General features: G+C 36.8%; 1 protein-coding gene across 1 annotated transcript; it reads right to left on the reverse strand.

Annotated features, from left to right (window-relative positions):
• Nucleotides 1-1,675: 1,675 nt before the first annotated feature.
• Nucleotides 1,676-6,841, reverse strand: LOC103336149 (uncharacterized). The gene is given in 10 exon segments (XM_089054465.1): nucleotides 1,676-2,195; nucleotides 2,197-2,396; nucleotides 3,761-4,191; nucleotides 4,297-4,350; nucleotides 4,759-4,899; nucleotides 5,144-5,293; nucleotides 5,472-5,966; nucleotides 6,112-6,201; nucleotides 6,309-6,634; nucleotides 6,739-6,841. Coding segments are annotated over 9 exon segments (2,289 nt in total). The 5' UTR covers nucleotides 6,628-6,634; nucleotides 6,739-6,841; the 3' UTR covers nucleotides 1,676-1,786.
• Nucleotides 6,842-11,983: the final 5,142 nt, after the last annotated feature.

An 11,983-nucleotide genomic window follows, 5' to 3' on the forward strand; every position in this document is an offset into this window, starting at 1 on the left:
AAGTTATCACTTATAAAAAGCCTTTACAAATGCATAAATCTAAATGGACAACAACCCTGAAACTATTTGGGCATTCAACAATCAACCCTACATGTCATTTTCCAAGTACAAATTACCATGCACAGTATGATTAGGATCCGAAAACATTATACACTTGAAAGGTAAGCACCTAGCTGGCTAGCTAGCTTAAGACCCCCTTAAGCTTTTTGGAAAAGGACAGAGCTTGTGCTGGTCATGGTAGGACCTATATTGTTCTTGCTTAATTATGTAACTAAGGTTTAAAAAATGAGCCAAAAGGCATATATTGTTGTAAAGTCAAGAATGGAGCCCAAAATGGTAGAGACCACTACCTAATTGATTGAAGAAAAATGATAATGTTTGTCTGCCAAACTTTCGAGAGAAGTCAAAGGCTTGTGAGTGAACAGCCAATATTTTGGCCTATAAACAGACACCACCATCAATAGAGAATGTATCTCTCCAGAAAAAGAATGAGAGCACACCAAGTGAGAAAGAAAGAAAGCCCCAGTAGAGAAGGAAGAAAGAGGAAGAGTGAGAAGAGAGAGCAAAGAGAGAAATAAATGAGCCAGTGAGATTGTAAACACTAAAGACTATGCCCTATTATTTTACATAGTGAAAAGTTACTACTGCTAATCTCCGAGGACGTAGGCATGGCCGAATCTCGTTAAATATTATGTCTTATTTACTTTACGTGCAACTCAATATTTCCACATATACCATTTATTTTACAACACGTTATCAGCACATGAAGCTCTCTATGTGGGATATGCCTTGATAACCACCCAGGAAATAAGCACTCTGTTTTCTCTATCTTGATTATTTAATATTAATCTAATATCTAACAATTATGACCAGCCAAAGCAGTGCAGGTGTGATTAGAGCATGTGCCGTGTGTTTGTGGTTGAGATGGAAAAGCAAAAGCCAACATGATATGTATAACTTTCCACTAATATATTTTATAGGACCCGCCCTGGATTCCCTCTCGGAATTCGTGACAAACCCTGCTTACCGTATGACATCTATCCGACGTCGGACTTACTTTACTACACGTAACCCCAATTTAAAAGGATAAACCGTTTGACTCTTGCCAAAAATTCGGCTGTAATTGGAACGATTCCAACACTTTTAACCTATAGAAAAACAATAAAATAACTTCTCAACTTTCAGCATATAAAGACTACCAACCAAGCACAAACGCAAGCAGTTCTTAAAGACTTGGACCAAAATAGAAATCAATTCAAAAAAATAATTAAATTTGCGGCTGCACCTCGGTGAAACCCCAGGCTACCTACGTACCCCTTGGCGAGGGATCTAGCCACATGTAGTTGTTATGACAAAAAAAAATTACAAATCAGAAATATACAGAATTGTCCAAGTAAAACCTACAATCAATTGTCAATCTGCTACAGAAGCGTGGACCACATTGACGGATCGATACACTTCGATCTCTGAGCGAGGGAGAGAGAGAATCAGAGTTAGAACCACTGTGGTTAGCCAGATTGGTGTGTTTAATTATGAGTGTTTGTGTAAATCATGTCCGAAGACTCCAAACACTGCTGGATTTGCGTTCAATATAATAGAATATCGAATTTAAAAAAATACAGAGCGCTTGTGTAACTAACTCGAAATAATAGAAATTGAAGTTCGATTGGATTGGATTGGATTGTACTGTAGGATCCAACAAGCACATTACATACATTGTCTTTTCTTTACAAGCTTCTTGAAAAAAGTAACAACATCGAACATAAACATAAGATAACATAGGAATCTAAGGCCAAGGTTCGACATTCTTGTTAAAGATCCCTGCTCGATACGTAGAAATAAATATCTCAACAAGGAAGGGAAATTGCATCCATATGAACGAGGTAATTGGAATACTGGAAAGCAAAATGACTGGTATGACAATGGATGGTTTTCCATCGAGCATAATGGAAAGGGCAGAAGAAAAAGCAATCATCATGCTGACGATAGATATAAAAAGGGTGAAAAGGCCTAATATCATTTTTCTGGGCAATGATTTGAGGAAATCATCTTCAGCATAACGTGATGTGAGAATTCCCAGAAATGTCATTACTGAAGTTGTGGAAGAAAATAGGGAGATAGCGTCTGAGACTATAAAAGTTTTGAACACCTTTTCATTCAAGAATATAGGAAGACCGGTATCTCCATTATTTCCCAGGAACTGTGAATGCTGCAGCAAACATCATGGTCACAATGAGAGCACCCACAACGGTACAAGAAGTTGCTGTTTCTTTCATTGACTTTTCGCCCTCTTTCACCAGTTCCTTGTGCTTCGTGGTAAATAGGGCCCTTGGTGTCATACGATCTGTCAGATTTTTAGTTTCACGATGTACAGGATCTACAATGCTCTCCAACTCCTGCAGTTCATCTCGCAAAAACTTAGAATTCTTACAAATCTTTGAGCATTTGCGCTTTGAGATTCTGGTAACAAAACTCATCTGAGCTACATAGGATGCTAGTGACAGTAATTAAATAAAACCACTTATGATCGATTTCTTCTTGGTTTTCCCATTTTGCCAAAACAAAGGCACAAAAAAGAGAGGGTATTATTGTTTAAAGTTTTAAAATTAATAGTGTTGAAAAGGTTATAAGGCACTAAGCACTTCTTGGACCCATCATACAATATTTCAGAAAATAAGCGAAATAGTACTCAACTAATATATGAACACAATGTCTTGTATAAAAACATTAAAATGATTTTGATTATATTAAAAGGATTAATCGCTTTCCTATTTGTACAACTTTTTGCAAGTATAATGTGTAAGTGTTTGCATTTTGTGTTTTTCTTTTGGCTTCCCTTGACAATATTGTAATAAGACAATTATTGTAATTTCCCAAGCTTTCGTTTAGATTAAGAATTACTTCTCTAGGTGTTCTTATCTGGATAATCATTGTGTTTGACAAATGTATTTTCTGCATTGCATCATATTGCATTCACTAAATTTCTTAAGATTATGATGAGTCATCTTTCTTTCGCATGACTAGTTAACCTATGCATTAGTAAGATTTCTAGCTCACTGGTTTCCAGCTGGATCCTAACCAAATTTTTTGTCCTATTATGTGAATTTTGTCAGCTGTTATGTGTACTATTCTAACCTATGAATTTTTGGGTAAAAGTCATCTCTTTTGGAGGTAAGTTTTTGGAAAGTTTCTTGCTAACTTTCTCTTCTTCTTCCTCAAGAGAAAACCATCACATTTTTCATCTATGAGTTTTCCAAATTGATTTTTCGAAAATTGCTTTTGAAATATAAAATTTGCATCTAGCTAGATCAAACACTCTCTTAGATATAAATTTATTGTTACTAGCCACTTGAGAAGCGGTCTCACACAATATGAATTTTTTTTATTGAGTGAAGAAACTAATGATGTGGGTGTGTAATTTTGTTTTTGTTTCTTAACATGTTTTTTGTTTTACTATATTTTCTACCCTTAGGTGCCCTTAGATATTCTATCCCTATTGTCATAACCTAGACTTGCTACCTTCTTAATTATAGTTTACTAAAAGAGTAATAGAATACCAAAATTATAATACTACAAACACATCTAAAAGAAGAAACCAAAACTTGCATACCCACTAAAGTAGTAAAGAGTCTTAGAAACCCTTATCGCCAAAAATAACCTTAAAGCAGAAAATGTGAGTTTTTATCATATAGGTTAGCACATAGGTTAAAGTAAGTTAGATATGGAGGTACGTATATACCATATACAGAAAATTTCTAACCTTGAACCATTGTAGTTCTCTCTGCATCTGTAAAGCTGCACCTCGAATATGATTAATCTGTGTGCGCTGAGAAAAATTTCCCACCAAATGCAGCATATTATTTCTACAATTATCTGTTTCACTTAGAATTCTTTGTTGGCCATGTTTATCAAACTTATAAATGAGGCTAAAAATGTTTTCTTGACGGTGCTCAACGGCAAGTTGAAACACGGTGCTTTCTAGGTGTTCAATTTCGATGTCGTGGACGAGGCTTGGATTTGCTCTACATAAATGAGTAATGACCTCAACATGCCCTAGTTCTATTGCAATGGCGAGTCCTACTTGCGCGCTTGTATTTTGCAGTCGCTTAAGGTTTATAGTTTTCATTGCACACTGTAGAAATTCATCAACGCGGACATGGATCTCTTTCATTCGATATATCCGATTGATTCCTAAGTTTGACATGAAACAATACAAAAATTAGCAGTTACTTTTGGAGGAACTGACAATAAGGGAAAAATAAGCAAAAACAAGGACGTGGATGTAGCGATGCATACCCACAAGTTCAAAGAGATTTACGACTACCAGCTTCCGGAATAATAAGCCCATAACTGCATTGCAAATCCAAACATGTTCGTAAAAGCTCTCCAGAAAATATGGTGGTTAGATATATGCTATGACATATTTGAAAATAAGAAGCCAAAAGAATAACGACATCTTATGGCTGATAATATATAATGCTTCTTTTCGTGATGTTTCTCTGGAAGTCATTAGAAATGATTTCTCTTTGAAAATCTGATACAGGAGAATATAGGATTTGTAGGAACTGACTGCTGATAAAGAATTAATATGAGTAAATATCTACTACATGCGTGAAACTGGAATTGGTGCATACTATGTATGGAAGAAAGATGTGAATGTATAACTATATGGAATAATAAAGATGTGAATTATTCTAGAAGCACCATATGGAATAAGTAAGCATTAACAATAACCAAATGGAACTCCTGACAACGTACGTGTGCAAATGAGGCAAATGATATGCCTTTGATTAGCTTGATCGCCTTCTAGTTTTTGAACATTAGTAGGAGCATCGTTAAAGGCATCGATAGTAGGTTCTTTTTCGGTATCGATAGTAGGAGTAGGTGGTACGTGCATACCTATTAAGATAAGAACACAATACAATAAAATCGACACTCTTATGAAGATCTGAAGTAGAACAAATTTGGATAGTTTGGGAACAATAATCCTGTCAGAGTCAATATATGTCTTTTGATCTATTAGAGTTTGTTTTTCTTTGGTTTAGTGTATTATTGCAATGATCCCACAATCACAGTAGTCTAAAGAAATTTTTTAATCTTATTAGGCAACTTAAGAAAGAATTTGAGCTTTCTTATTACTAACCATCATAAATCCATCGTTCCCAGAATTTGAGCTTGCTTGTACTTAAGAAAAAAGAAGGCATACCAGCCAAAAGCGAAAAGGGGCTTACTTTAGATCTGTTTTCAGTAAAAGCCGCCTTCGGATGGCGCTGAACTAAATCCAACAGAATATCTGTATAGCGGAGTGAGAAAAACAATATAATTATGCGGAAAAAGATTTGTAAAAAATAATAAATTGTACGGGAACATATTTTAGTCACCGCTAGTAATTAATTATTTAATAATTGCTTTGGTTTTGGGTAAAGAGGAGAGCTAAAGTGCAGCACAAACACAAGGTTATTTATACCTACCAAATCGGCTTGTCAACACACACGCAGACATAACTACACCGGCATAGACACGGTCCTCCAGAGTTTCCAGTGGAGAGGCAGAATAGAGATACTGAGACATTGCTACTCTTCCTTCTATAGTCGCCAAGACAAATGGAATTGCAATTTCTTCATTGTTAAAACGAATGCTAAGTAATTTCTTGTTCTTTTCAACCATGCACTTAACTATTTCATGGGAATCTCCTCGATGTAATACAGCTAAATGTAGAGCTGTTCGACCAATAGAGTCTAGTATTTCTAAGTCTTCCTCGCTCATTAGCTGCACCAACTCTTTTGCAATATCAAACCTCCCGTTTGAGACTACGAAGTGAAGAGCTGTCCCATTGTCGAATTGTTCAAAGGTCGCGTTTAGTTTCTCAGGATGTTGCCTAGCATACTCCATGGCAGCATCCCAATCATTGTCTAACAAAGTTTGGAAGAAAGGCATGTACAAGTCATTGGCATCGCCTTCAGGTCCTACGAAAGTTTATGATTTAATATTACAAATCATTTTGATTTGGATTTAACATATGTGTTAAACTATGATTTGTGAAAAAAAACAAACAGTGTTTCTTTTAACTAATATTGACTAGAAGTCTCTGTGAGAATTAAGACACAATACCTTCAACTCGAACTTCGATTGTAGAGTCTTCCTCTACACCAGCATCACCACTGATTAGGGTGTGGTTGGTGTGAAGTTCAGATTCCTCATCTGAAAAGTGGAATGCTTGATGTTAACATTTACAAAATTTTTGTGATTTCTGATACACACAAGTCTTATGGTTCAGAGGAGGAATCTGAAAATATGTACGTACGTACCTGTGGTTTTTGATGCTTCAGCTGGCTTCAACTTTGTTGCCAAAGTATTCCAGGCAACGTTGGCCACGTAGATGCCCCGAATTAAAGAATAAGTATCATCCCCACAAGAACTCTGAATTACATGTAAAGCCTTGGCATTAAGTTTGCTCCAAACCTTAAATTCAGCGTCTCGTCTTGGAGGTTGATTGGTGTCATTGACAAAGTCCCAAAGATCTTCAGCCAACAAGTAGATTTGCATCCGGAAGCTCCAATCTTCGTAGTTATCATGGTTAAGAAGTTTCAGATTAGCAATTACACTAGGAGCAGCTTTAGCTTCCATGTTCGATCTGTCAATTTATCCCACGTGAGTTTTATGTCAATCGAGCATATCATACGTGAAAACAAGCAAGGAAAAAAAAAAGAAACAAATTAAGTGTAACTATGCTCTCACAGGTTGGATTGGGGCAATCTTCAAAATTAAGCTGCTGCTAGAGCTAGCTTGTAAATTCCCAGGATGTCCACAGAGGGCACCCCCAACCTCTGATTTATATAACTAAAAAATAATGTAGTTTTCTTTTTCTATTTATATATGAAATAAAAAATTATCAGCAATTAAAAAAGACTTGGCAAAAGACCAAGATGATGCTCACTAGATCGTGGTCCCACTTAGTTTGTCACTATACTTAAAAGAACTAGTCACTCATGAAATTCTCTGCAAGCTTTTATGAAGCCCGACCTAATAATTTACCGATGTGGGACTCAATATGCTAGCACACCTTTGGAATTGTTACTTAGAGATTCTTTGGAATCTACCACTGTAAAGTTAGTATAAAAAGGGGACGGCGTCCTTTATAAAATTCTAATTGATGTGGATAGTTTATCAACTGCCCGTAATATTCTAAATTCAAATCTATCTGTAAAAAATATTTTAAACACATAGACAACGAATGTACAATTTTGTTTAGTCTTTTAATTTAAACTAGTTGTGATTAAAAAAATTGGGATAAATCAAAACAAGTTGTGACAAAAAACAAAAGTCATTCATTCTGCCAGGTCCTTCCATGCATTATTCTTGGCAGTGCATCAATTTTTTTTAATAAGGTGCATCAATTATTCTTTGAGGAGTGCTATCTTCCATCTATGATCTGACATAAAAATGAATGGTGACGTCGGTTTTACAAGTGGCTCAGATTAATAATTCGAAGTAATGCAAGATGTACCATAATTTGATATCACATAATATTGTATCGTATTTTATAATTTAATTTTATTATCTATTTTAATTCATTAATTATCATAGTAATTCAAAAATCCATAAGTTTCACCATTGAAACCTACCCAATGAAGGAGGTCTGGGGATTTGGAGCAGGAGGCTTTGATATGATGGGCTCCAGGAAGATGGTTGTGCGAGCGATCAGTAGACATGGTGGTTCTGGAGGGAGGTCAGGGAAGGGGATGTGTGGTGGCTAGGCGGTGGGTAGTGGTGTCTGCGAGGGGGATGCTCATCAAATATACTATGCATGTGTTTTTGTTTCCCTCTTTTCAGCCGAGGCAGCCGACGGAAGGAATTTTTGGTCTTTCTTCTTGATAAGCCTATATTTTATATATATTTTATGTCTAATTTATTTATTTATTTGTTAATTTCTTTGGGTTAAATTGGTTGTTTAATTGGTTTTGTGAGATTTGTGAAGGAATTGTGGAAATAGGAGAAAGTGTGCTAAAAAGGGCAAGAAGATGAAGATTGGAAATTAATCAAGTCAAGAAGGCCAAGTCATTCCTTTTGTCGCAAGGAATGTTGTCAAACTTCCTAGTTCAAGATGTTTCAAGTCTTATCAAGTCAAACAAGGAGAAATAAAGAAGACCCTATTTTAGAAGGAATCATACTTTTATAACAATTGTAATTATATCTCAGATAGGATTTCTAGGAGTCTTATAAATAGGAAGTTTAGGTCATTGTTCAAAGGATCCATTACCCGTCATCCTCCATCATCCATTATCCTATATATTCATACTCATACCCGGAAGATCCAAAGGAGAATACAAAGAAAGCTTGCGCAACCTTGGCATTCTACTTGGAGAATTCGGTGTCTTCCATGTCTTCATCAACTATCATGATTCTCAATAAGTCCTTCATGAACTAATTTCTTTTACTAGGGCTACGATGTAGCCTAGCTATGAATACTCAAATTCTTTGATATTGTTAATTTTATTTATCTATACATGTTGAGTGCTTGTTACTGTTCTTAATGCTTTCAATTAATTGGCCACTAATTGCATGATTAGAAGAATTAGGTTGAGACCGGAAGCAGATTCCTAGTAAATAGCTTCTTGTAACAAGTACCATAAATTACATAGCCGACTCGGAAGACTAGGTTATGGTTTGTGTAATCTTTATTGTTTTCCACAAATCTTAATGGGTTCTTAGCTATCTAAATCCATAACTAGGAATGGAGTGGGTTGATGGTGATGAATACAACTAATATAACTCGAAAGAGAGTATTGGTAAGGTAAGAGAAAACGATTATCAACATGTTAGGTAATTAGAATTAACAAGCTAGAAGGATTTGGGTGGGATTAGCTAGGTGAAATCGGTGCCCTAGTGTTTTATCATCTTTGTTTTCATATTTACATTATTTCCTTAATCTCAATTTACTTTACTTGCTTAATTAGATTTTAATCATCATAATTCTCTTTTCGTTTAATTCAAATATAATTAGAAATAAATCACTCTAGTATTTAATAGATTACTTAATCCTTGTTGGAACGATACTCTACTTACTAATATTAATTTGAGCGATATTGTCCACTTGCAATTAATCACATCACTTCTTTTGAGTGTAGGGCGTGCCACCACCAAGCCCTGAATTTGGGCTTGAATGGAATGTGAGTAGATGGATATGTTGCGTCCAAGATCTGACTTTAATCAAACAATTGTTCGGCCGAGCAAGGAACCTCCTCACGGCCTAGGTTCTTTCACTACCTCGGGGTCAAGGCTTTATGTGAGCGACAAATGATGTGGAGTGGGTGGAGATGTAGATAGAAGGTGAAACGTAATGAAACGGAGAACAAGTGCGTAAAGTAAAGTGCTTAAACTTAAATATAATTTAAAGATAAATGCATAAAGTAAAGTGCGAAAGATAAATAACGTAAAGACGAGAATTAAAGTGCGATAAAATGAATCAAAGCGATAAATAAAGCAAGAACGAAATGAAAGCGATAAGAACGATAAAGTAAAATGAACTTGAAATTAAACTTAATTGAAGTGCGATAACAATGAAAAGTAAAGCAATTGAAATAAACTTGAATTTAAATGACAAGAAAATATAAATTGAACGAGAATTTAAACTTACACTAAGAAAAGGAAGAACTCACTACACTAATTGCATGAAAAGTAAAATCCTAAGTCTAGGAAAAGAAAAGTGCGAGACAAAAAATAGGTTTGTCTATTAGATGTTGTGTGTCTTCTATCTTCGTCTGGTGAGATTTATATAGGGCATTCGTCAGCCCATGGGCTGGCCATTGAATGGCCAAATGTCAACCCTTTTAAAAATCTTTCCTTTTGAGGCCCCTCGAATTCGTGGGACTACATTGGTTGAAATATTCTGATTGCTTGATTCTTCCTTGTTTTGGAGTATGCTGAACTATTATCAATCTTCTTGATTTGTTTCCTTGTGAGGCCTCCATCACATGCACATTGACTTCTGAAAATCTTGGGCGTGAATCTATGGCTTGGGCCTTGACCTCCGAGATTTCATCTTGACATATGGTGGAACCTTGTGCCCCTTGAGTTTTTAGAATTCTAGAGTTGGCTTACCATCCGTCGACCATCCGCCAAGATGGGTGGTATGGGAACTCCAAATATTTGGATGTTGAGTTTGGCCCTACATTGGACTATATTTGAGTTCTCAAATATTCGAATATTGGGAATTCGACGGACATACCTCCCGCCGAACTTCAACTCCCTTGGCCCGACTTTGCTTGCCCAAGTGTTGAGAGGAGGGTGCCAAGGTGAGCAAGGAGAAAATTCACCCTAACCTAGCTTTTTGTAAGAGGGGTGGCCGACCAAGGTATTTAAGGAGTGTCGGGCCCAACTTTTTGAGAAGGAAGTATTCGGCCACTTTTGTAAGGATATCCTTGGCTACTTTTTGCAAAGGGAAGTGTCCGACCATATTTTTGAGAAGGCACCACGGCCTTTGAAGAAAACACCTCGGCCGCATTTTTGAGAAGACACCATGACCTTTGAAGAAAAGACCTGAGCCACCTTTTTGAGAAAGCACTTCGACCGCTAGGAATTCTCTGCCGCTAGGAATTCTTCACCCGCTAGGAATTCTTCGCCCACTAGGAATTGCGCAAGTAGGAATTCTCGGCCACCTAGATATTCTTCGGCCGCTAGGAATTCTTCACATTAAATCCGGCCGCTTGCTCGACCCATTCTTTCAGCCATGCAGCCTTACCCAATCTCCTAGCCACGTAGCCCGGCCGCATATTAGCAATTCAATACCTGGCCGCCTATTCTCCAAATCTCGAGCCATTCTGGCTGCAATAGACTATAGCCCGGCCGCTCGTGTTTTTGAAATGTGCCCAAGTTGGGTGAATTTTCACCATCCCCAAACAGTTTTAAAGTTGGATGCTCTCTTCTACTAAGGATTTCGTCAAAAATTTGCTTTACTGTCATGTTTACCTTTCATATGTCATGAAACAGGGATGCATAAAAAGAGTACATCCCCTAAACAAAACCAAACCATATTTACATCCCTATCCCTGTCTAGCAATGGAAGAATCCCAAAAGGTGCCATATCCTCCCTAAACATCTGATGTTTAAGCCGCATGCCTACCTGGGCCAAAGAATGCGCCAGCTTACTGCCCACTTGGGGTTGGAACAAAACATCCACAATAGGCAACTGTGCTATAAGAAATTTAACATGCTCAACTAGACGGTCAAGAGCTACCACTAGGAGTACTTTGGGGAATTCAGAATATGGGGAAACGAAAGCACTTAGTTTTGTCCGCATGGTCGTGTTGTCGTTTGGGCAGGTGGTGCCAAATCAGATTGAGTTGTTAAAAGGCTGCAGGTAGAAGCTGGCTTGTAAATTCCCACTATGTGCACATAGATACAGGCAAACTTACTTCTGACTTATAGATAACAAATCAACGAAGACCAAAAAGAAGCTAACAAATCACCAATTAAAAGGACTTTGGAAAAAGACTTGGAAAAAAGACTAGGCAATTAAAAAAGACTTCAACCCATTTCGAATTGGGCCGAACTTTATTCTTCCCAAACTCTGGAACTAAAGGACATAATTTGTTTCCATTCAACTATTTTTGGGAGTTGGGCCAAAAAGATTATTGTTGGCAAGTTGTATAAAAAACGAAGATGTGCGCATCAAAAATAATTTTTTTTTTTGGTCAAACAAAAAAGAAATTTAAAAATGTTGCACACGTTGCTCAAATTTAATTGAAATACAAGTGTGAATCATCTTGTTTCAATTACAGCCAAATTTACAGGTTGTATGTTAGCGTACATCCAAAAGCACCAGAGTGAAGCCTTAGTCTTGTGCCACGTGTGGAGTTTTGACGGGCAATTCCACCTTGGGTTGAAACGACGGGACAAAAACTGGAGGATTATGACGAAAAGGAATAGTAGGCTTTAAATCAAGAAACTTGGCATTGAGTTGTGAGGCAAGAGCACAAGCTTC

Source organism: Prunus mume, linkage group LG6, assembly GCF_029339155.1.
Source record: "Prunus mume cultivar Tortuosa linkage group LG6, ASM2933915v1, whole genome shotgun sequence".
NCBI classification, from domain to species: domain Eukaryota; kingdom Viridiplantae; phylum Streptophyta; class Magnoliopsida; order Rosales; family Rosaceae; genus Prunus; species Prunus mume.